Raw genomic sequence first — 24,017 nt, forward strand, 5'->3', positions numbered from 1 at the left:
GGAATGCTCATACCAAGTGCTAGGAACACGAAAGCTTACAAGTCCCGGTCAGGAAGGGCAAAGGGCAGCTGCTTAGGTCACGCGTCTCCTGATAGTTACCTTTCTGGACCAGGAATGGCCGGGGGTGTGCAGAAGAACAGTAGGGAAGCCGAGGCAAAGGACCAATTCAAAGCCAGCCTGGGCTACACATGCCCAGGCCTTTCCTGAGCTACCTATATAGGGATGACCGTGTCTTTTAAAACAACCAAAATCCCAAACAAAAAGCCAAGCACGGAAGCACGGGCGGAGGTGGGCGGAGAAGAGCAGAACTGGGCTGGCATTCAGGGTCTGGCTTAGCCGATCCCGTCTACGCCTGCGCTCGTGCGCTCGTGCATCGTGCATCGCGGGGGCTTCGGGGGAGGTCGTTCTGCCGGGTCCGCCTCCCTGGCTGCGGGGCTCCGCCCCCGCCGGGCCCTCCCGACCCGGTACAGCTGCTTCCGGGCTCGGGCTCGCACGCCTCCGGGAGGCCGCTCCCCGGACGCTGGGCCCCGGCGTTGTGCCCGGACCCTGGGTCCCCAGGTAGGCCTGCCCTGTGCCTCGGGGCTGCCATCCCCAAGGACGTCTCTGGTGTGACCTTGCGGAGGCCGCGTGCGTCTCGGCTGCGCCCGCGCGGGACAGTGGGGCCGCTTGGTGGAGCGGTGGCCTCCTAAGTTAAGGAATGCGTGCAACTGGCTGCAGCTCGCCGGACACTTCCATCCCGCCTTCCTCTCTCCCGGGACTTCCTGCTCCCTGAGCTCCCGCGGGCAGAGGGGCAGAGGCCCCTCAAATTCAGGACCGAGGACTCTGGGCCACCTTCCTTCCTTCTGCGATGGAGCACCACCTCCCCCCTGTTTTGGGGCACCTTGGGGTGTGGCCTTGGTGAGTGAAACTTAGGGTGCTGACTGCTTGGGAAGGAAATCTGAAAACACAGGACATTGTGGGGGTGACCCTGGCCTTATAAGGCCCTGGAAGTCTTGTGAGTGTGTGGGGTGGCAGATGGATTTCTTCTCCCCTAAACTGACAAGGAAGCGGGCCATTTACCACACTTGGGGCTATGTGAGCTTTCTGAATTCAGACTAGGACGACATCACCAAGCCGATACCTGTTCCGAACCGGAACAATTCCGGCTTCTGAGGAGATAGTTCCCCAGGAGCATCTTACGCAGTCAGGAAGTGGTGGCAGATTTGGAGGGGCTCGTCACACAGTTCAGGCATGTTCCTGCGAAGACTTGGCAGCTGGCTACCTCGACCTTGGGGCCGCAGGAAATCAACAAAGGCTGAATTGCCTGCCCCAGAAACCAGATGGGTGGACAGCTCCCCCGAGAATTCGGGCAGCGACTGGGACAGTGCCCCGGAGACAATGGGAGATGCGGGGCCTCCCAAGACCAAGGATGCAGGGAAACCGAGGACCCCTGGGGCTGCCCCGGGGACGAACAGGGAGGACCAAGTGGACCATCCAGGAGGCAAAAGAAAGGATTCCTTCGAGAGGGACAAGACTGTCTCTAGCGCTCAAGAGCCTTCAAGACTGGAGACTGGAGGACCCATTCCCAAGCTGGATTCAGGTGGCGCGAAGAACCATGGCGGGCCCCCCCACGGGGGAGCTGGCACCGCCGGACCAGAAGCCGTATTGGAGAAACCTGGTCGACGTCAGAAATTGCTGCGCTGGCTTCGGGGGGGCCCGGGGGAGCCCTCAAATTACCTGCGGGACCCAGAGGAGTATCTGCACATCTCCACCAACCTGACCCTGCACCTGCTGGAGCTGCTGGCCTCGGCCCTGCTGGCTCTGTGCTCCAGGCCCCTTCGAGCTGTCTTGGACGCTTTGGGCCTTCGAGGCCCTGTGGGCCTGTGGCTGCACGGGCTGCTGTGTTTCCTGGCGGCCCTGCATGGGCTCCACGCTGTGCTGAGCCTGCTCACCGCACACACCCTGCATTTCGCCTGCCTCTTTGGCCTCCTGCAGGCGCTGGTGCTGGCTGTCAGCCTCCAGGGACCCAGTGAGGATGAGGAGACCGCTGACTGGGAGAGTGAGGGGCAGGGGCAGGAGGTCAGGGAGCCTAGGGAAGGTCCAGGAAGGGTGCTGTGACTGGGTGAGGTCCGGGGCAAAGGGTGAAGATAGCGGTGTGGCCTTTAGGAGGAAGGTGGAGAAACCCAGATTGTAAGCACACTGACCTCAGGGATGGGGGGAGACTCAGGATCACGAAGGCACAGGAGCCCTGTCCTGCGAGTGACAGACGGGGCTTTTAGGGTGTCCAGTAATGGACAATGGGGCATCAGCGCTTGAATCACCAGCTGTTGTTATTTCCTTTTACATTTATCCACCTTTTTTTTTTTTTTAAATCACCACCTCCAATTTTCCCCCCACCTCCACTTTTTAAGAGCAAAATAAAATAAAAGTGATGGTGGAGAATGAAGGCCAAGGGGTCCTTTCTAGCCCCCGGGGGTGGACAAGGCCAGAGGCAGGGCAGAGAACTCTGCATGAAGAGGTGACAGGGAGACCATGCTGTCCCTTGGATCCTAGGACCGACCAGAGCCATCTGGTGGGGCTGTGAAGTGGGAGTTACTGGGATTCTAGAAGAGGCTACAGGGGTTGTGGTTCCTGCGGGGAGGGTCTGGTACTCAGTGGGATCCAGAAGAGACAGGGATGGTACAGGCCGTATTGGTGAGAGGACCAGTTCGGAAGGGCTCTGGGGGGGGGGGCAGCACAGCGCCTGTCACTCAGCAATAAATGTGCAACACTAAATCCTAAATACACCAGTACAATGTGAGAGGTGCTGTGTGCAGAGTCCTTCCTGGTGGCCAGCAGCTGGGGTGTCAGGTGGGAGAGGGGCGTGTCAACATGCAGAAGTGACTTTGAGGAGAAACCCAGGAGATGAGGATTGAAAAACCGTCTTTATTATCCTTGAGAGGGAGCAGAGGGTCTCCAGCATCTCCCTTGCAGCTCAGCGCCCACTTGGCTGTCGAGGACACAGAGGAGGTTAGCGTCACTTGCTGGACATCGGGCAGGCCTCTGTGACGGGAGAGGGAGAGAGTAGAGGATGGAAATTTAGCCCAGTTCCTGGTAATAGAGACCCCTCTCTTCCCTCCCTTTGGTCTCCTAAAGCAGTGGTTCTCAGCCTAAGGGGTGTGACCCTCTCTGAGGGGACTGAACGACCGCGCCACAGGTCGAATAGCAGAGATACCCTGTGTGTCAGATGCTTACATTATGATTCACAACAGTAGCAAAGTCACAGTGAGGAAACAGCAACAAAATCTTTCCATGGCTGGGGGTCAGGTCTTGAGTGACCACTGTTATAGAGACTCAGACACCTATCTTTTTCCTATTTTTATTTTTTATTTTTGAGAGACAGACTCACTACATAGCCCTAGCTGTCCTGAAACTCACTGTGTAGACCAGGTTGGCTTCAAACTTGTGGCGATTCTTCCACCTCTGCCACTGAGTGCTGAGATTATAGGTGTGTGCCACCACTTCTAACCAAAGCCTCTTTTTTAAAAAGATTTATTTATCTTATGTATGAGTACTCTATCTGCATGTACACCTTTATGCCAGAGGAGGGCATCACATCCCACTATAGATGGTTGTGAGCCATCACGTGGTTGCTGGGAATTGAACTCAGGATCTCTGGAAGTGCTCTCACTGCTGAGCCATCTCTCCAGCACCCCCAAAAAAGCCTCTTTCGAGTCACCCAGAGCAGTGCTTGGTGACTCCACAGCTCTTCGCCAAGTCCTTCTGGTACCACTCTAGCCTGTGAAAATTAGAGGGACCAATGTTCCCATCCTGAAGGTGCCTGCCTTTGGCCACGGGCTCTGCTGACATTGTGCTGAGCTAGCTCTACAATCCCCACAGAAGACTTGGGAGACTTCAACCCCTCACCTTGATGCCTGGGAGTCACTAAGAAGGCTTTGAAGTCCAAGCAGGAGGTCAGAGACTGGAATTCCACCACACACTTCTCTGGAGGGTGTGGTGATCGGTCTGGAAGGACAGGGAGCAGCCAGGCCAGTCAGCATTCCTGTCTCTCAGCCCTGCCTCCCCTCCCCATTCCCAAAGGACCTGGTGAAGATGCCCACCCTGCCCTGAAAGGGAGGAGGCCCTTAAGCCTCTTAGTTTCCCTGGGGCAGGGCACCTCCTGCCTTGTACCCCCACTCACTGTAGAGGAGAAAGCGCTGGTAACCCTGGCCTGTCTCTTTCAGCATGATTCCTCCTGGGCATGAACTGGAGAAGAGGTCTGTTTTCATGTCAGGGCGGCCTGTCAGGATTGGGAGAGGAGCGTGAGGACAAGCTGAGTCAGGCCTGGTAGGTAGTAGAGGGCCCTGATCCCCGCTGCTCAGCAAGCTGAGGCAGGAGGATTTCGCATTCAAGGCCTGCCTGGGCTACCTACAGGGTGAGCTCAGCAACCATCAGGGTAATGTTAGAAAGGGCCTGGGGATACAGTTCAGCGATGGCCTGCTTCCCTGGCATGCAGGAGGTCCTAGGGTCAGTCCTGACTTCTGAGGAGATGGGGAAGGCGGGCGGGCTGGTGGGAACTGACCTTCAGTCCTGAGGTCTGTGCTTCCTTTCCCTTCAGTCAAGTGGTATGTCCATTTCCGGGGCACGCAGATCCCATTTTTCCTGCAGAGGTGGTAGCAAGGTAGGAAGATGGGAGTGTCATTCCAACCGCACACTGCCAACCTTCACTAGTCTTTCCCCATCTTGCTCTTTCCCAGCTCTTTCTTTGGGTTTCAAGCTGCCAAGGGCTAGCTAGACCCCTTCTGTCAGCAGGAAGTGACTTGTAAGCTGTTGAGTTCAGTGGGCGAGGGGTGTGGAGCTCGACTCTGGGTGGGGTTGACTGCTCACGGTTTGGGCAGAGAACACACCCAGGGGCACCTCTGCCTCCTTGACACTCACGTGCGGATGGCAGCACCAAGCTGGAGCTGCCTTGGGGCCGAGCCGGTAGCCATGTTGAAGACAATGTTGTCCACGGAGTCGAAAGTAGCCAGCTCTTCCTTGGTGGGGGCCGCTCCTGCGATGAAGTACCACAGGCCCAGGTGGGGCTCTGGGGACTGGAGAGGCCGTGGAAGGAGCAAGAGGATGAGTTAGAGGGACAAAACTCACCCAGCCTTTCCATCAGTCTGCGCGGACCAAGTCAGGGCTGCAGGTTCCGGTGGCCCTGCTTGTGTGCAGCGAGGAGCCACCAGGGACTCTTACCTCCTGCCTTCCACACATCCTCTTCCTTCCCTGCTCTCCCACGCTTTCTGGTCCTCGTGAGCTACCCACCCAAGACTTTGAGCTTGTACTACAGGCCTCTTCGCCTCGCCTCAGCCCATACCTCTTTCTCGCCCACCTCCAGCGTCGTTAGTTGACCGTGCTCAGGGCACTGGTTCATGGAGTTGAAGAGAAGGCCATAGAGGTAGAGTACAGCTGCCCAGACCTGGTGCAACATCTCGGGCAGGAGACAGCTGGTGCTCCGCAGGTGAGGGGACCTCTGCCTTGAGTGTTCTCCGCCGGCCGCTTCCTCCACTCTGCTTTCAGCCCCCTTGCCTCGACCCTTGACCCTTTCACCTGCTAATCAGTAACTTCAGCCTTGTTTTCCAACCCAGGCCTGGACTGACTGCAGCATTGGGGCCTTCCTCCCCTCCTCTGTATCCAACCTCTCTACAATATATCCTGGCATGCCCAGTGACCCTGAGGCATTAGGCGGAGACCTGAGCCCTGCAGTAGAAGTCTATGGTCTCCCAGCCTGTATCTGAGTTGGAGCTCTGTGGTTCTGTGAGGCACTGAGGAGAAGTAACTGGGTTAGGGCTTTCATTCATTCACCTGGCGAATTTGGGGATTTCAGTTGTTTGCCAGGAACTGGCTAATCCCAGAGGACTTTAAGAAATGGAAAAACAGCTTTACAAACAAATCATTGCAAGACAAGCTGATAAGTGTTAGAACAGGCGCCAGCCAGTCACTGGGGCATGGTGGGTTCCTCTTTCCTTTTTTTTTTTTTTCCTTTTCTTTTTTTTTCAAGACAGGGTCTCACTATGTAGCTCTGGCTGTCCTGGAACTTACTGTGTAGTCCAGGCTGGACTCACGGAGATCTGTCTGCCTCTGCCTCCCGAATACTGGGACTAAAGATGTGTACCATCACTGCTGGGCTAGGGACGGTTTTCTTTTTCCTCCTGATGCTGGGGATCAAACCTAGAGCTTCAAGCATACCAGGCATGCTCAGTAATATCAATGATCCACACACCGGCAATCTCCTGGGACAATTGTCTTAATCTCTCTTTCTCTCTCTGTCACTCTTGATTGCTCTTTTTATTTGTTAGTCTCACAGTTAAATGAGATCATGTACACACCAAGTCAGAAGTAAATACCCACTGTCATTAGTAACTGCAAGGTACCCACTACAATTGCTGGTGATAGTTTTTAAATGGATTGCTATGTTGTCAAGATTTAAACACAATGTCAAGAGACAGTCACTGGATTGTCTTAGTGTGTGGAGCTGTCAATGCAATGAGAGGTGGGACTTAGGTACATAAATACCATCCTCTTCCTAAATGCCCGTCTCTCTGCCTTAAGGCCCGTGATAAATAGACACAGAAGTGACTCCAGCTTTTCTTTTAAACACAAGTCTCCAGAGAAGTGAGACCTGCTGGAGGTTGTGATTTATTTAGAGGAACAATGGTGCAGGCCTTGGCGGTGGAGGCTCTGGCCTTTAATCCCAGAGCTCTGGAGGCAGAGGCAGGCCGAGCTCTGTGAGTTCGAGGCCAGCTTGGCCTACAGAATGAGTGCCAGGACAGCACAAACACACACACATATATATGGAGAGACACAGATCATTCATATTTTATATATATGTGACTTATTAAAGCTTGCCTGAGGATTCAGAAAGCTATATATATATATATATATATATATATAGAGAGAGAGAGAGAGAGAGAGAGAGAGAGAGAGGAGACAGAGGAAGAGGGAGAAGGGGCAGGGTATTTGTCCCAGTGTGGGACAAAGGACTGCCCCTGGCTATAAGGGAGATGACAGACATGGTACATAGGAAAATGGCAGTCTATAAAGATATAAAGGGGATGTTAGGATCATGAGTTTAATCTTAGTTGGGCATGTTAATTAGGTGAGCCAAAGGGGGCTTTCGGTTGCTGGACTTCAATACTTTGATAGCTGATCTTGGTAGTCAGCCTCAGGGAGAGGTAGTGGCCAAAAAGGGTTTGCTTCCTGAATCCTCAGGCAAGCTTTAATAAGTCACAAATATATCCCTACAATGGTGACTATCTTCAGGAATGTAACCTAACAGTTTTGAGCAGGGGAGAGGGAGTAAGAGAAGGGTAAGGATCGCCAGATCCATGCTGGACACACTCACGCTGGCCAGAGTCCGACTGCCATTCAGGCCACCCTTGGTACTTACTATCTTGCTACAAAGCAATCACAAAAACGTGGGCGGTGATAGGCATGACCGTTCTATTGGAGTGATGCTCAGGCTTGTGTGTGGGAGCAAGGGATCAAACCCAAGGCCTTGGGCTTGCCGGGCAAGTGCCCTCCCACTCCAGCCCTTCCAATTTTATGAGGACACACTAAAAGGTGGGTTTAGGGTGCTTGATACCAAGCCAAGCCTGAGGACCTGGCTTTGATCCCCAGGTCCCCACAGTGGGAAGGGGACTCCGGTATGTTTCTCCACACTTAGGCTGCTGTGGTAGATGCAAGGCACATAGCCCGCCGCCCCCCCTTCCCCCTCCAAAAAAATGTTTTTAGGACAGAGGTGGGTGGATCCCTGAGTTCCGGGACAGCCAGATCTACATAGTGAGAACCGCGTTTCAGAAAAATAAATAAATGACGTCTGGCCGGGTGCCACAGGGCGACTTTAATGCCAGCCCCGGGCAGTGGCGTGGAGCTGTGGGGCTGTGGGGCGTGAGGAGTTCCAGGCACTTCAGGGGAACACGGTGAAAGCCTCAGCATTCAGGCTGGGACAAAGCAACCACTGCTCACTAAACAGTGCTCACTGCCGGCGGGGATGAGCGGGGAACCCCCAACCCCTTCTCTCGCCCTTTAACCCTGTGGCCCGGGCACGCGCGCTGGGGGTTTGCTTGGTCTTGTCTTTTCCAGAGCGCTAGCGCTTCCCGGCGTAGCCCAGGCCGGCCTCCGGGGGCCGGGGTCACAGGCGCGCGCCGGCCCCGCTTCCACCAGCGGCGAAACGCTCGGTGGTCTTGAACCATGGCGCTCCCTCGGGCGCCCTCGACCAACCAACGACCCTCAGCACACGCCACAGTCTGCGAGGCGCGCAGCCGCCCGGTCCGGCTCGGGTGCGAGCGCACACGGCCCACGGAACGTCCAACCGTCGGGCGGCGGGGGGCGGGGGGGAGCGGCTTCCGGGAGCGCAGGCAGTGCGGGAGGACCAGAGGCCCTGCCGGGGCTTAGGTGGCTAGGGCTGTGCCCGTGCGTTTCCTCTGCCCGCCCAACGCGGACGCAGGCGCACGGCGTGCAACAGCCCCACGAGTCCCCCACGGGCGTCCACAGCGTCTCTCCGGGTAGGGGCGGCATCCCGCTCAGCGAGGGTTTCCTTCAGGCGTTACGGCGGCCACCTCGGCCGTGCGGCGCTTGCGGGGCGCGCGCCGTGGGGGTGGGGGCGGGGGGCGGCGGAGAAACGCACGCAGCCCGAGGCGAGGCGGGGCGGGGCGGGGCGGGGGGCGGGGCTGCGGTGTGCGCACGCGCCGCGCGGCTCACGCAGGCGCAGTGCGGTCCCCCGGGCGACGGCGGCGGCGGCGGCGGCGGCTCCTCGGGGTGGTCGGCTCCCTCCCATCTAGGCCGGCCCCGGCCCGTCTCGGCCCCTGGGAACTCACTGTCTGGGGCTGCGGACTTCCTCGTCGTGCCCCGCAGAAGCAGATTGGGGGGAGCCTGGGGGAGCCGGAAGTACCGCCTCGAGAGCCCCAAATACGATCGGGGAAACGGAAGTGGCCTGTGGTGCCCGCTTGGGGGAGGCCGGAAGTGACGGTACGGCGGGGAGCCGGCGGGGGGGGCGGAGCCGCGGGGCGCTGCGCCGCGCCTCGCCGTGTGTGTGTGTGCGTGCGTGCGTGCGTGCGTGTGTGTGCGTGTGTCTGTGTGTCCGTGTGTCTGTATGTGAGGGGCCGCGTGTCGGGCCGCGCGCGCTGCTGCTGCAACGCCGGCGGAGGCGGAGGCGGAAGGACGGGCGGCCAGCGAGCCGGTCGGGCTCCCGTGAGTGTCCGCGTCCCCGGCGCCTGTGGTGCTTGAGGCGGGTTCGATCGCCGTGGCGCGCGTGCGCGGAGCCACTTTGTCCGCCGAGCGCGGCGCGGCGCGGCGCGACCCGACCCTCCCCCCGCCCCCCCCTCGCGTTGTCCTCGGCTCTCCCGCTCTCTCGGGCGCTTGCTGGGTCGCGACCGGTGATGACAACTGGTGTCCGGTCGGTCTCGTGCTTGCTTGCCCGGCTCGTAGCCCAACTGGCTCTCCCGACCGTGATTGGCACCGTGGAGCCCCTCCCACCGCTCGCCCTTCGCCTCCCGGTGCCGTCCCCCTCCTGCCCTTTGTGTTTCTCCTCCCGGGCCTCGGGGCCGAGGAGGGGGCGATGAGGGCGAGGACGAGTGGATGTGTTTGTGTATGAGAAACTTTGAGAGGGATCGGGGCGGAGGCCGGGCCCGGACGCTCTTCCGGGTGTGTAGAAGGCGGGGCGGGCGGGCGGACGGACTGACGGGCGAGCGGGCGAGCGAGCGGGCGGCGGCGAACCACCCCCTCCCTCCCTCGTCTCTCCGTAGAGAGCTGTCGGCCATGGAGCCGAGCGATAGTGCCAGGACCGCTATGGAGGAGCCCGACAGCCTGGAGGTCCTGGTGAAGACCCTGGACTCTCAGACTCGGACGTTCATTGTGGGGGCCCAGGTGAGGCGGGGGGAGAGGCGGCGGTGTGTGTGCCCGCTTCGCTCGTGTGCCTTCCGAGGGGCGAGCCTGCTTGTCTTGTCACCGACTCCTTTGTCCCTCCCTCGGTAGAACCTCTGATGTTCCTGTTGAGTGAGGAGGTGTGGTTACCGTTGAGTGAGGCAGGTTTTGTTCCGCCCGCCTTCACCTCGGTGGAGCTCGGTGGAGAGGGAAATGCCGCGGAGGAATCTGTACCTGGCCTGGGCGGACCTCTGCCCACAGGGACACGGATGATTCCGGCCTGGGGGACCGGAAGCAGCACCGGGGCCTCAGACAAGTGTGCTGTGTTTGCTCTGTCTTTGAACAACTTGTTCTCGGCCTTAACACTGTATTTATAGATCCCGGGAGCCTGCTTTTGTGCTCTGTTCAGGAGGATTGCCAATATCTTGAGGGGTGGTTTGAACCTCCCGAGCTTACAGGGTGCAGTGTGGGCACAGTTATCTTTGTCTTTACTGCATAAATCTTTTCGGGAACAAATCATGAACGGGTCACTTTCGTGGTTTTATAAAACATTGGGAACACCGGGTACACTTTCGTGAGTAGGTGTCTGATGGCCCTTACCAAGAGTTACTGTCTAATTTGGAAGATTCTTTTTGGGGGTGGTAGGGACAGCAATACCTCATAGAGCTCAGGCTGGCTTTGACCTTCTGACTTCCATCCTCTGTGCTAGGATTTTAGGTGTAGCATACCTGACTTGTTTTAGGTTGTTTTGTTTAGTTTTTCCCCAATAGGGTTTCTCTGTGTAGCCCTCTCTGTCCTGGAGCTTTATCTGTAGACCAGGCTGACTTCAAATTCAGAGATCCGCCTGCCTCTGCCTCCCGAGTGCTGGGGTTAAAGGCGTGCTCCACCATTGCCTGGCTGAGGTAGGGTTTTAAGTGTCTTAGAACTGATTGTCTTTTGGATTCGTCATCCTCCTGTCTCTGCTTCCCAAATTTGGGGGTCTCAGGTGTGTGCTACCACGTTGGTTTGTTTGGGTTCTTCATTTTCCCTCCTCCCCTTATTGGGGGGGGGATGTTCCTACTGGTGTTGAACCCTGGACCTAGCACAAAGTACCTACCCCTGAACTCTAGGAAACCTCCTGGGCTCCCTTCTTACTTCTTCATTAGTTATCTTCCCAGACCCTGGATCCCAACCCAGTATTACTTGCCATTGGTGGAAATGGTTGTTTGAGGGTGTATCAGGTGTGTCATCCCCCCAGGTTTCTCTGTGTACCTCTTGCTATCCTGGAACTCAATCTGTATAGCAGTCTGGCCTAGAATTCACAGAGTCTGCTAAGATTAAAGATGTTCACCACCACCTGGCTTCAAAAAAAATGTTTTTAAGACTTTATTCATTTTTGTTTTTGTTTTTGTTTTGTTTTGTTTTGTTTTTCGAGACAGGGTAGCTGTGTGGCTTTGGAGACTGTCCTGCAACTAGCACTTATAGACCAGGCTGGTCTCCATTTGCCTGCCTCTGCCTCCCAAGTGCTGGGATTAAAGGCGTGTACCACCGCCCGGCCCAAGACTGGCTTTTTTTTTTTTTTTTTTAATTTAAGATTTTATTTATTATGTATACAACATTCTGCTTCCGTGTATATCTGCACACCAGAAGAGGGCACCAGATCTTATTACAGATGGTTGTGAGCCACCATGTGGTTGCTGGGAATTGAACTCAGGACATCTGGAAGAACAGTCGGTGCTCTTAACCTTTGAGCCATCTCTCCAGCCCCCAAGCCTGGCTTTTATTTTATTTTGTATGTGAGTGTCTTGTCTGTAGGTTCATATGTGTGCTGTATGTGCAGTTGGTGCCCGAGAAGGTCAGAAGAGGATATTAGGTCCTATAACCTGTGGAAGTCAGGAAATCGTAACACCTACTCTGTTATGTATGGATGCTTGTAAACCACCATGTGCTAGGAATTAAACGCTGATCCTATGCAAGAGCAACAAGTGTTCTTAACCTCTGAGACATCTCTCTAGACCCTTGTTTTGTATTTTAAGTCAGGGTCTCTCTTTGTAGTCTTGCTGGCTTGGTAGCCACAGAGATCCACCTGCCTCTGTCTCAATGGGAGTAAAGGGTTGTGCCAGTGTCCACCTGTTTATAGGTTTGCGATTACAGCCATGAGCTCCTGGCATGGTTTTATATTTAGAAAAGGATCACCAGAATCTGTAGATACTAAGCCAAGAAAGAGAAAGGGAGAGCTGTTAGGCTTTTTTCTTGTAACATTTATTATTTATTGTTGTTGTTGTGGTGGTTATTCTTTGGATTATTTATTTATTTATTTTGGGGACAGTCTCTACATAGTTCTGGCTGTCCTAGAACTCACTCTGTAGACCATGCTGACCTCCAACTCACAAGAGATTCACTGCCTCTTCCTCCCAATTGCTGATTATTTTTATTTTTAATTTTGTATTGGTTTGTGTGGAGGCAGGGGTTTGTGAGTACCTGTGGGCACCAGTGTTCATAGAAGCCAGAGACACTGGGTCCCCTAGAATTGAATTTACCAGTAGCTGTGAGCTGCTGCCCAGTATTGGTGCTGAAAATTGAACTGAGGGTATGAACGCTGTTAGCTTTTAACCACTGAGACATTTCCCCAGCCTGCCTTTGTTTGTTTCTTATTGTTGGTGTCCCTCTCACCCCTCATACCCAGCTTTGTTTATTGTCTGTTTTGGGTTTTTGTTTGTTTTGAAGTTGTTTTTGTTTTTGTTTTGTTGGCTGGCTTACTAACTCACTTTGATTTTTGGCCTTGATCAGCACCTGAAGTCCGGCATCCCTCTTGGTTTTTGCTTTCTTTTGCTTTCTGATTCTGATGCATGGCTCTCCTTTCAGATGAATGTAAAGGAGTTTAAGGAGCATATTGCTGCCTCTGTCAGCATCCCTTCTGAGAAACAACGGCTCATCTACCAGGGCCGGGTTCTGCAAGATGATAAGAAGCTCCAGGAATACAGTAAGGGACCAGGGGAGCGTCTTGAGGTTAAGGCTGTTGTCCAGAGGCCATGGGCTTACATACTTACAAGTTTTGGTGTGCATCTCCTTTCTGCAGATGTTGGGGGAAAGGTTATCCACCTGGTGGAACGGGCCCCTCCTCAGACACAACTCCCATCTGGAGCGTCTTCTGGGACAGGGTCTGCCTCAGCTCCTCATGGTGGGGCAACCCTGCCTGGCACTCGGGGGCCTGGGGCCTCTGTTCATGACCGGAATGCCAACAGCTATGTCATGGTTGGAACCTTCAATCTTCCTGTGAGCCTGTGTTTCTCATGTGGGAGGGTTTGTTGGGAAGAGTAGCTTTGGTTATGGCAGCTGCAGGGAGCTTAGAAGATAGGTGTCTTGGGTGCTTGCTTGAGTTTGGAAAGTCCTCTGGCCTATACTGGCCTCCATTTTTAAGGAAAAGAGGGTAGGGGTTCCAGAAAAGGAATTGGCAGCATGGAGGCCTTAGTATGTGGCTTCTCCCAGAGCAACTTCCCTTACCCTTTCCCCAGAGTGACGGCTCTGCTGTGGATGTTCACATCAACATGGAACAGGCCCCAATTCAGGTATTGAGGGGCCTGGGAGGGTCAGGGAAGGGGATCTGGGAGAAGGAGGCCATGAGGTGGGGGAGGACCTGGCTGAGGAGATGCCTGGAGCTGGTGTAGTGTGTTGTGGAGTTTATGGCTTCGTCTCAGACCTGCCCTGACTGCCCTCCTTATATTATAGAGTGAGCCCCGGGTGCGGCTGGTGATGGCTCAGCATATGATCAGGGATATACAGACCTTGCTGTCCCGGATGGAGGTGAGTGGGTGGGCCTGTCAGGCTAGAGTTTCCTGTGTGCTCTTCTCGTGGTCCTACAGGAAGAACATTCCTGGCCATACTCACCTTGGCTGCAAGAGCCTGCCTTCCTACTCTGGGTCGTTCTATGTAGTTGTGCTTTTAGGCAGAGGAAGTGTCTTAGTGAGGCTGTCTCATTCCTGCCAGTCTGCCTCAGCCTCTCAAGTGCGGCTTACTGGCACAGTGCCACTGTCCTGTCTGCTGTCAGTCCTCCCAACTCCTGGTGTCTCAAGAGTTCATTTCAGACTTGCCAGACAATGTCGTAGATTCCCTTCATTTAAAGAAGTAGCCCTTTAAAAAGGTTTTTTAACCTCATTCTGTGTTCTGGGCTGTCTTTAAACTCACGTGTGCCTCCTAGCTCACCCTCTTCTGTGCTGTGATTATAGTGTGAGGCACCATGCATGCCACAGTTTTTGGTTTTGTTTTGTTTTTCCAGACAGGGTTTCTCTATGGCTTTGGAGGCTGTCCTGGAATTAGCTCTTGTAGACCAGGCTGGCCTTGAACTCACAGAGATCTGCCTGCCTCTGCCTCCCCAGTGCTGGGATTAAAGGCGTGTGCCACCACCGCTCAGTGCATGCCACAATTTTTAAATTTCTTGTTTGTTCCTTCTTCCTTCTTTTCTTTCTTCTGAGAGACAGGGTTTCTCTGTGTAGCCCTGGCTGTCCTGGAACTCACTCTTTAGATTGGTCTTGAACTCACAGAGACCTGCCTGCCTCTGCCTCCCGAGTGCTGGGATTAATTTTTAGAATTTTGCACTGTCATGTTCAGTATGAGGTATCCAAACTATTAGTTTTGTTATAGCCACAGCCTGTGGTCATTTCCTCTCCTGGAAGTTAGGAGAGCACAGCCCTGCACTGTAAATGTCACACAGTTTACGACTTACCTTGTGTCCAGTCTCTGCCAGTCCTAGGGGTGCACAGCCCTGCTCAGGGAGTCGGGGGGGGGGGTCACCATCTCTACCCTGGGCTGCTTTGGTCTGCATAACCCGCAGCAGCAGCGATCTCATCTTACCCTTGGTATCCTGACTCTTCCTCCACGTTCAGTGTCGAGGACCCCAAGCACAGGCCAGTCAGCCACCCCCGCAGACGCCGCCTGTGGCCTCAGAGACAGTGACCTTGAGTTCACAGACATCAGAACCAGTGGAAAGTGAAGCACCTCCTCGAGAGCCCATGGAGTCAGAAGAGATGGGGGAGCGTACCCCATCCCAGGCTCCAGAGCTTACCGCTGCTGGCCCAGCTCCAGCGGGCCCAACACCTGCGCCAGAGACAAACGCACCCAAGTAAGAGATGGAGAGAACCTTTGTGGACTTGGAAGGCAGAGTGGTCATGGGTGTAGTGTGAGGACCAGGAAGGACATGAAGGGAGGAAAGTGGTTGCTGGGGGTCTTAATGGTCTTAGTGTTGTGGGATCAAAGGACATCTCTCGTGTAGCACTATTGTCTCTGAGGCAAGATGATCTGGATGCCTCCCGAGCTGTGGTTTGCAGAGGCCTAGTCTGGTTCTGAGCCCCTCTTTGCCTCCTTTGCACAGGACCATACTGGGACATGGGAGCATTGCTTTCTTCTCACCGTCCTTTGCTTGTCTTAGGAGAGCAAAGAGAATACCTGGGGAATGGCAGGGGGTCCCTGGGGACAGGCTCAGCTCAGTGCCTTGGTGTTTCCACAGCCACCCTTCCCCTGCGGAGCATGTGGAGGTGCTCCAGGAGCTGCAGCGCCTACAGCGCCGTCTTCAGCCCTTCCTGCAGCGCTACTGTGAGGTCCTAGGCGCTGCTGCCACTACAGACTACAACAACAACGTGAGCCTTGGGGTGGCCTTCTTCCCTCATACCTGGAAGCAGCAGGTTGAGATGCAGATAGCTCTTCCCTGTCCTCAGGGTTAGCACAGAAATCCCTCTCTCTAGACGAGTGGTCTGCGGTGATGGGAATGGTGACAGTCTTTGGTCCTATTGTGTCACTAATTGTTTAGGAAGCATACAGAGTGGAAAGGAATTATACCTGGTTACTTAACCTTTGCTGTGTTTTTGTGGAAAATTCTTTATGTATATTGAATAGAAATTGAAAATTGAAAAGCTTTGGTTCATGTAGATGCTTCCAAAGACAGAGGACATGGCAGTCTCAGAAGGCATCATCCCTATTAATATCCTGCTTTTCTGGGTTTGACCTGGGCACAGCATGAGGGCCGTGAGGAGGACCAGAGGTTGATCAACTTGGTGGGGGAGAGCCTTCGGCTCCTGGGCAACACTTTCGTGGCACTGTCTGATCTGCGCTGCAATCTAGCCTGTGCACCCCCCCGGCACCTGCATGTGGTACGGCCCATGTCTCACTACACGACCCCCATGGTGCTCCAGCAGGCAGCCATCCCTATTCAGGTGGGTTCACGGAGCCTGGCTGGAGGGAGAATGGGCAGGGTAGCATCTGATGACCCAAATGGCTGCTGGGAGGCTAGAAAGCAAGAAAACTGTGGTGACAGAGCATGTGGCATCTCTGGAGGTGGCTCTTGGGGTGGTCTGGGTTAGGCCCCTGTGTTTGTCTCATGTCTGCCTGTTCTCTCTTCCAGATCAATGTGGGGACTACTGTGACCATGACGGGCAATGGGGCCAGACCTCCGCCAACTCCCAATTCGGAGGCAGCATCCCCAGGCTCTGGTCAGGCCTCTTCCCTGCCTCCATCTTCTACCACTGTTGATTCATCAGCTGAAGGAGCTCCCCCACCGGGGCCAGCTCCACCACCAGCTGCCAGCCATCCACGGGTCATCCGGATTTCCCACCAGAGCGTGGAGCCTGTGGTTATGATGCACATGAACATTCAAGGTGAGCTGGGGGTAGTTGCTGGCAGAAAAGAGCAGCCAGGGCGGGAAAGGGCGGGAGGGAGGTGCTTTGTGGGAGGAGAGCCAAGCCTTCTTGTTGCAGGGGACAAAAGGGGACAAAAGGCCTGAGAGTGGTGATGTCAGGAGGTACGGCCAGGCCTTGGCCCTGCCATTCTTACATTTCTGGCTGTCTTTCCGGCTCAGATCCTGGATCACAGCCGGGTGGTGTCCCGAGTGCTCCCACTGGTCCCCTGGGACCTCCAGGTCATGGACAGACCCTGGGTAAGAATGAGGTTATCAGAGCAGGCTGAGAGCTCTGGGTAGAAAAGGGGTAGGGCTGAGTGGTGGGTGGGTTGAAGGGGTCCAGGTTCAAGGTTACATCAGACCCACCCCCCAGGCTCCACCCTCATCCAGCTGCCCTCCCTGCCCCCTGAGTTCATGCACGCCGTCGCCCACCAGATCACTCATCAGGCCATGGTGGCAGCAGTTGCCTCCGCGGCCGCAGGTAATAAGCTGGGAGGGGAGGCCTGGGAGGCGGGGCCTAGTTCATGGTGGTGGGTTTTGTCTGCTGACAGGCGGGGACTGAACCCTCAGCCCTCTTTGGTCTCTTTCTGTCCACAGGACAGCAGGTGCCTGGCTTCCCAACAGCACCAACTCGGGTGGTGATTGCCCGGCCCACTCCTCCACAGGCTCGGCCTTCCCATCCTGGGGGTCCTCCAGTCTCTGGGACTCTGGTGAGCAATGGTTGGGGAGTACCAGTGGGAAAAATCCTGGCGGATTGTGTGGTGGGGGGCAAGACTGAATGCTTTTCCTGTCCCCCAGCAGGGCTCTGGACTGGGTACAAATGCTTCACTGGCCCAGATGGTGAGCGGCCTTGTGGGGCAGCTTCTTATGCAGCCTGTCCTTGTGGGTGAGTCGTGTTCTTTCCTAGCTCAAACTTGCATGCTTGGGTTGCTATGAGTTCAAGAACATCCTAGACTGTTGACTTAATTTCTAAGATAGCTTGGGCTACTGAGGAAGATTTTGGGGCAAAGGGACATCCATGTTTACTGTGTTGATGGTCCTCTGTCCTGCTCTGTATGTCCTAGTCCTCATAGAACATCTTAGTTCTTGTTTTTCTGCTGGAAAGACTAGAACGGGCAGTTTTAATCTGGTTTTTGTACAAATTGTACTTTTTTTTTGGTTCCTGACAGCTCAGGGGACTCCAGGAATGGCTCCTGCTCCGGCTCCGGCTCCAGCTCCGGCTCCGGCTCCGGCTCCAGCTCCGGCTCCAGCCACGGCTCCGGCTGCAGCTACAGCCACAGCTCCAGCTCCTGCTCCAGCTCCAGCTCCTGCCACTGCTTCAGCTAGTGCTGGCACTACAAACACAGCTACAACAGCTGGCCCTGCTCCTGGGGGTCCTGCACAGCCCCCACCTCCTCAGCCCTCTGCCGCTGACCTTCAGTTCTCTCAGCTCCTGGGGAACCTGCTGGGGCCTGCAGGGCCCGGGGCTGCTGGGCCTGGCATGGCTTCTCCCACCATCACTGTTGCAATGCCTGGTGTTCCTGCTTTTCTCCAGGGCATGACCGATTTCTTGCAGGTGAGTGGCTGTCCTTCTGCCCTTTTGTCCCCCAGCCCAGTAGAGCAGTGGTACTTTATTGCCAATCTGTAGCTGCTGAGTAGCAGCTGTAGAGATGTGAGAGGGGGAGGGCCTGCCTGAAAATCAGCGCTGTCCCTGTTTCCTGGTCTGACCCATTCAGAGGCAGGGAGGTAGTTACTTGGTTTCTGGTTTCATGCCCTCTGTTGAGTGTCTGTCCCTGAGTGTTCTGGCTTAAGAAGTTAAGATCAGAGCCAGTTTGCTGCTCTTGCAGAGGGACCTGGGTTGGATTTCCAGAACCCACATGATGGTTCACAACCATCTGTAACTCCAGTTTAAGGGATCTGTTTCCCTCTTCTGGTCCCCATGGAAACCAGGCACACATGTTTCACAGACATATAGGCAGGAAGAATGCCTATACACATTAAATATAGTTATTAAAAATAGGTGGTGGTTGTTTTAAGTCAAGATCAGAATCTAGCTCTTGCTGGGCGGTAGTGGCGCATGCCTTTAATTCCAGCATGTGGGAGGCAGAGGCAGGTGGATTTCTGAGTTCGAGACGAGCCTGGTCTACAAGAGCTAGTTCCAGGACAGCCTCCAAAGCCATAGGGAAACCTTGCCTCAAAAACAAAAACCAGAATCTAGCTCTTTCCTCTTCTCCTGGGCCTGTTGTTTTGTGCCTTCTTGATGCAGTTTATGTTCTTGACCCTGTGATCTTTGTCTTCTGCTCTTCCTTCTCTGCTAGGCATCACAGACTGCCCCTCCACCCCCTCCACCTCCTCCACCCCCACCCCCTGCCCCAGAGCAGCAGGCCACACCCCCACCAGGGTCCCCTTCTGGTGGAACAGGGAGTCCTGGAGGCTTAGGTCCGGAGAGCCTGCCACCGGAGTTCTTCACCTCGGTGGTACAGGGAGTGCTGAGCTCTCTGCTGGGCTCCCTGGGGGCGCGGGCTGGCAGCAGTGAGAGCATTGCTGCCTTCATCCAACGCCTCAGTGGATCCAGCAACATCTTTGAGCCTGGGGCTGATGGGGCTCTTGGTAAGCAAAAAGGGGGTGCTATGGTCTTGGGAACTAGCGGGTGTGTGTGTGTGTGTGTGTGTGTGTGTGTGTGTGTGTGTGTGTGTGTGTGTGGTTGGCCTTTCTTTACTAAGAAGGATTAGGCTGACAGCTTGTGGGGCTCGGCAAGCAGGGGACACAACTGCTCACTTCTGCCCCTCTCCCTAGGATTCTTTGGAGCTCTGCTCTCTCTTCTGTGCCAGAATTTCTCCATGGTGGATGTGGTGATGCTTCTCCACGGGCACTTCCAGCCACTGCAGCGGCTCCAGCCACAGCTGCGATCTTTCTTCCACCAGCACTACCTGGGTGGTCAGGAGCCCACACCTGGCAACATCCGGGTAAATGAGAGCCCAGAGCCCAGAGCTTTCCTTCCTTCTGGCCTCCATCCCTTAATCCCGGCTGCTTTCTATCAGTCAGTGACAGTTCTACTTCGGCCCAGGCCTTGGGCTTGCATGGGACAGGTGGGACTAAACCTGAACTGTGATGTTCCCCTACAGATGGCAACCCATACATTGATCACTGGGCTGGAAGAATATGTACGGGAGAGTTTTGTGAGTATGCTTTATGTGTTTTCTTCCTGTCTAGGTTTGGGCGGGGAAGCTAGGGGTCCCTGTCACCTCCTCCTCCTAGACCCTCATGGTTCTGATTTGGAGATCTTTGTGTGTCTTGTCTCAGTCTTTGGTGCAGGTTCAGCCGGGTGTGGACATCATCCGGACAAATTTAGAATTCCTCCAAGAGCAGTTTAACAGCATTGCTGCGCATGTGCTACACTGCACAGGTCAGGCAGGGCTGCCAGGGAGAGGGAAGCACTGCTCTGTAGGACTGGCAGAGTCATGGGCCCTCTCGCATCCTCCTTCCAGACAGTGGATTTGGAGCCCGCTTGCTGGAGCTGTGTAACCAGGGCCTGTTTGAGTGCTTGGCCCTGAACCTACACTGCTTGGGGGGACAGCAGATGGAGCTTGCTGCTGTCATCAACGGCCGAATTGTAAGCACCGCCCGACTCTTAAGTCTCTAGCTCCTTTGTTATTATGTCTTGCAGTTTTCTATTTCTCCAAGTACTGCACCTATTGCCCGAGATGTAGATTGCACAAGTTGTAAGTCTGCTTTCTAACCCTCAGCGTCGCATGTCTCGTGGAGTGAACCCATCCTTGGTGAGCTGGCTGACGACTATGATGGGACTGAGGCTTCAGGTGGTCTTGGAACACATGCCTGTGGGCCCTGATGCCATCCTCAGATACGTTCGCAGGGTTGGTGATCCCCCCCAGGTAAGGGACCTAGTAGGCTGTGGGGTCAGGGGACATAAGGACACTTGAGAGATGGACTGTACTGATACCCCCCCCCCTCCTTTTATTTCTTTGTGAAATTCCACAGACACTTCCTGAAGAGCCAATGGAAGTTCAAGGAGCAGAAAGAACTTCCCCTGAACCTCAGGTATCAGGAGAGGTGGAGAGGCCAGATAATGTGTAGATGGCTGGGCTGTAAGAAAAGGCACTTGGGGGCAAAGAATTCTGAAGTCTGGACCTTCCTGCCATCTGCCTTCCAGCGGGAGAATGCTTCCCCAGCCCCTGGAACAACAGCAGAAGAAGCCATGTCCCGAGGTCCACCCCCTGCTCCCGAAGGTGGTTCCCGAGATGAACAGGATGGAGCTTCAGCCGATGCAGAACCTTGGGCAGCTGCGGTCCCCCCAGTAAGTGGCAGGAGGTGATCCAGTGGGTTTAAGAGCTGTGAGTTGTGAGAATTATTTCTAACCCTTTCCTCCCCAGGAATGGGTCCCTATTATCCAGCAGGACATTCAGAGCCAGCGAAAGGTGAAACCTCAGCCGCCCCTGAGCGACGCCTACCTCAGCGGTATGCCTGCCAAGAGACGCAAGGTTGGTCTGTCTCTTTCCTAAGGTGTCTCTGTCCAGAACCCTTGTTGAGCTAGAGGCTTTTGCTTGCTAGTTCAGTTTCTTCATCTAGTTAGGAAGCCTGTTTGGGGGTCAGGCTTGTTCATGATTTGTGCACATGACAACATGGGCCTTCATCTTACTGTTTCTGGCAGTTCTGGTACTCGCAGCTGTGTGATTTCCCAAGTGATTAGGGTCTTGACGAGTAGCTAGCTCTGAGTCTCAGGTGGTCTGACCTGCTGGTGCCATCTTTGTAATCAAACATTTTTTTTTTAGCCATAGTTAGGAAGGCATTTCTGCTGTGAAAAGCACATGCAGACTGTTTCCCCGCCCTGTGCTAGACTGGACACTGGTTAGCTGAGGGAAAGGGGGAACTGGACTGGACGCTGGTTAGCCAGGGGAAAGGGGAACTGGACTGGACTGGACACTGGTTAGCCAAGGGAAAGGGGGGACTGGACTGGACGCTGGTTAGCCAGGGGAAAGGGGAACTGGACTGGACTGGACACTGGTTAGCCAAGGGAAAGGGGGAACTGGGTTGGTGGCAGGGGGTCTGATATTGATCCCCTTTTCCCTCTCCACCTGTCCCCAGACAATGCAGGGTGAGGGCCCCCAGCTGCTACTCTCAGAGGCAGTGAGCCGGGCAGCTAAGGCAGCCGGAGCTCGGCCCCTGACAAGCCCCGAGAGCCTGAGCCGGGACCTGGAGGCACCAGAGGTTCAGGAGAGCTACAGGCAGCAGGTGCCCCCACTTTGCAGCAGAATAGGGAATGGTCTATTGGGAGGGGTTGGGCCAGGTTCCTGCTTCCCTGAATCTATCCAGAGATGAAGCCCCCGGTTGGTGGTCAGGGTTTTCCTTGTGGCATTTGGGAAGGCTCAGCAATCTCATTGGCCTAGCCAGCTTGGTTGGTGGGGAAGTATTTCCTGAGGGTTGGTCTTTGCACTTGCTGGGATCATAGGGCTAAACCAGGGCTCCTCCAACCTGCTTGTGTTTTCTCTTTGTAGCTCCGGTCTGATATCCAAAAGCGACTGCAGGAAGACCCCAACTACAGCCCCCAGCGCTTCCCCAATGCCCACCGGGCATTTGCTGATGACCCCTAGCTTTCTCACGGGGGGACCATTCCCCCTTCCTTCACAGTATTTAAGAAATAAAAGTCGGATTTTCCTGGCTTCTTTGTCTGGTAGTTAGTGTTGAGTACCTTCATTTTCTCCCAACATTTCATCCAATCCCTCCGAACCTAGTACACGTGTATAGCACACTCTGCTTATGGAGCTTATGCAGGCCTATGAGTGGTTGAACTTTTGTAGGATAGTACTTTAAGCTCAGGCCAGCTAGTAAGTTTTGCAACTTTTGCTTTGGTCTCTGGAATGTGAAGGCCTAATGACATCCCTGTGCTGAAGACCGGAAACAGCAGGCAGCTATGTGGTACTGAGGTGGTTTAAACTGAAAATGGCTCCCCACAGGGAGTGGTACTATGAGGAGGTGTGGTTTAGTTGCAGGAAGTGTATCACTAAGGGTGGGCTTTCAGGTTTCCGATGGTCAAAGGAGGCCCAGTGGCAGCTTTTCCAGGACTTCATCTGCCTGTGTCCCACCTGGATAGTGGACTAAAGCTCTGAACCTGGAAGCCCACCCCAATTAAATGATTTAACACGGTGATGGTTTCTTCACAGTAATAGAACCCTAATGCAGAGTTGGTAACCGGGACTGAGGCATTGCTGACCATGCTTTTGTTGGGCCATGTTTGAAGTGTGTAGCCGTTCATAGCAGTGTGGTGTCGAGGGTACTGTGAACTGTGTAGGCCTGGCTTGAGAATTTAGGCAATACCAATAAGTGACCCCAGAGCTGTGCTTGTGATATTTTGGTGAGGAATTTGGCTTCCTGCCCTTGTCTGCCGGAGACTAAATTGAAGTCAAACCCACAGCTTTAGCAGATTTCCAGACAGCTTAATGGTGATGGTGTTGCTTGGTTGGTTGTTGCCACACTTACATAGGTCTATCGTGAAAAGAAGTAAGCTGAGCAATGAGAAATAGAAAATGTACTGTTTGAGGAGAAAAGGACACCAGGAAGCATAAACAGATTAAAAGAAAGCCTGATACTAAGTGGGATAAAGGGAATGGTGATGACAGAGAAAGGGCCCACACAGCTAACCCTCCAATTTATGAAACAGAATTAGAGAAAGGCTTAGGGCTGTGTATGGTGATGCACCCCTTTAATCCCAGCATTCTGCAAGACATAATTTGAGGCTAGTCGGCTCTAGAGAGCAGGTTTCAGGACAAGCTTAGGCAGTGAAGGAAACCATCGGAAACAAAAAGCTGGTGAAGACGTAACTGCGAAGTGGCCAAATACCAGCCCCAGCAGGCTGCAGAACTTTGGCAGCTTGAGCAATTCTGGATTTTTAAGTCAAGGATGTAATGGCAAAAAAAAAGCTGCCGAGGCCATGCCATGTGTCAGGAGTGTCCCTACATGGAGGTTATAGAAAAGCCATTTTGCAATGCTGTGAAGGTGAAGCCTAGCTCGACTTGGAAACCCCAAGATGTTAGAGATTCCAGAAACCATGGCATACATGCCAAGGGAAGCTGCGACAGGGAGTGGAACCAGCCCAAGAGAGGTGCATTGCAGTCAACAAAGGTAGAGTTGGAGCTCTCAAGAGTGCTCTGACCACTTTTTCAGGGTTACTTTGCTCCAGTATTTCCTCAGTATCCTCCCTTCCCTGTTTTGGCATGGCAATGTATATACTGTACCATTACATGTTAATATCTGATCTGCTTTTTGATTTTATGGGATACTACATTTGAGAAATTGCATCTCTTTGTAGAGACTATTGCAATTAACTTTGGGGCCCTCTGGAACTGGGGTAAATACATTTTGCATCATATTGCTGAGCCTATGGGAGCTAGGGAGTGGAAGATGGTAGTTTAAATGTAATTGGCCACCATAAACTCAGAGCTGAGTGGCATTATTAGGTGTGGCTTTCTTGGAGAAAGTGTTTTACTGTGAGGGTGAGCTTTGAGGTCCCCTT

At 54.3% G+C, this 24,017-nt stretch overlaps 3 protein-coding genes across 18 annotated transcripts; 2 read left to right on the plus strand and 1 right to left on the minus strand.

Annotated features, from left to right (window-relative positions):
- The first annotated feature begins 438 nt into the window (after positions 1-438).
- Positions 439-2,779, plus strand: CUNH6orf47 (chromosome unknown C6orf47 homolog). Its single transcript, XM_027388826.2, has one exon. It carries the CDS (start codon positions 1,231-1,233, stop codon positions 2,095-2,097), a length of 867 nt encoding a protein of 288 aa, XP_027244627.1. The 5' UTR covers positions 439-1,230; the 3' UTR covers positions 2,098-2,779.
- A 105-nt stretch (positions 2,780-2,884) lies between these two features.
- On the minus strand, positions 2,885-6,803 carry Apom (apolipoprotein M). Its single transcript, XM_027388834.2, has 6 exons — positions 5,318-6,803; positions 4,897-5,051; positions 4,541-4,620; positions 4,160-4,258; positions 3,886-3,984; positions 2,885-3,021 (listed from the first exon to the last, which is right to left on the minus strand). Exons 1-6 carry the CDS (start codon positions 5,429-5,431, stop codon positions 2,996-2,998), a joined length of 573 nt encoding a protein of 190 aa, XP_027244635.1. The 5' UTR covers positions 5,432-6,803; the 3' UTR covers positions 2,885-2,995.
- Positions 6,804-8,483: 1,680 nt separating this feature from the next.
- Positions 8,484-22,181, plus strand: Bag6 (BAG cochaperone 6). Of its 16 annotated transcripts, none has more exons than XM_027388791.2 (26): positions 8,484-8,507; positions 9,747-9,867; positions 12,709-12,826; positions 12,923-13,119; positions 13,359-13,412; positions 13,573-13,647; positions 14,727-14,962; positions 15,347-15,476; positions 15,852-16,049; positions 16,238-16,490; positions 16,691-16,768; positions 16,884-16,991; positions 17,108-17,220; positions 17,309-17,396; positions 17,680-18,065; positions 18,808-19,099; positions 19,286-19,455; positions 19,615-19,668; positions 19,793-19,895; positions 19,978-20,102; positions 20,236-20,382; positions 20,489-20,548; positions 20,661-20,804; positions 20,881-20,988; positions 21,593-21,739; positions 22,003-22,181. In XM_027388791.2, exons 2-26 carry the CDS (start codon positions 9,760-9,762, stop codon positions 22,096-22,098), a joined length of 3,588 nt encoding a protein of 1,195 aa, XP_027244592.1. In that variant the 5' UTR covers positions 8,484-8,507; positions 9,747-9,759; the 3' UTR covers positions 22,099-22,181. The 16 variants fall into 16 exon arrangements, with proteins under 16 accessions (XP_027244592.1, XP_027244597.1, XP_027244595.1 ...); XM_027388788.2 differs by lacking the exon at positions 8,484-8,507 and adding an exon at positions 8,713-8,970; XM_027388792.2 differs by lacking the exon at positions 8,484-8,507 and adding an exon at positions 8,713-8,970 and having other exon boundaries at positions 17,312-17,396.
- Positions 22,182-24,017: the final 1,836 nt, after the last annotated feature.

Source organism: Cricetulus griseus (assembly GCF_003668045.3).
Source record: "Cricetulus griseus strain 17A/GY chromosome 1 unlocalized genomic scaffold, alternate assembly CriGri-PICRH-1.0 chr1_0, whole genome shotgun sequence".
NCBI classification, from domain to species: Eukaryota; Metazoa; Chordata; class Mammalia; order Rodentia; family Cricetidae; genus Cricetulus; species Cricetulus griseus.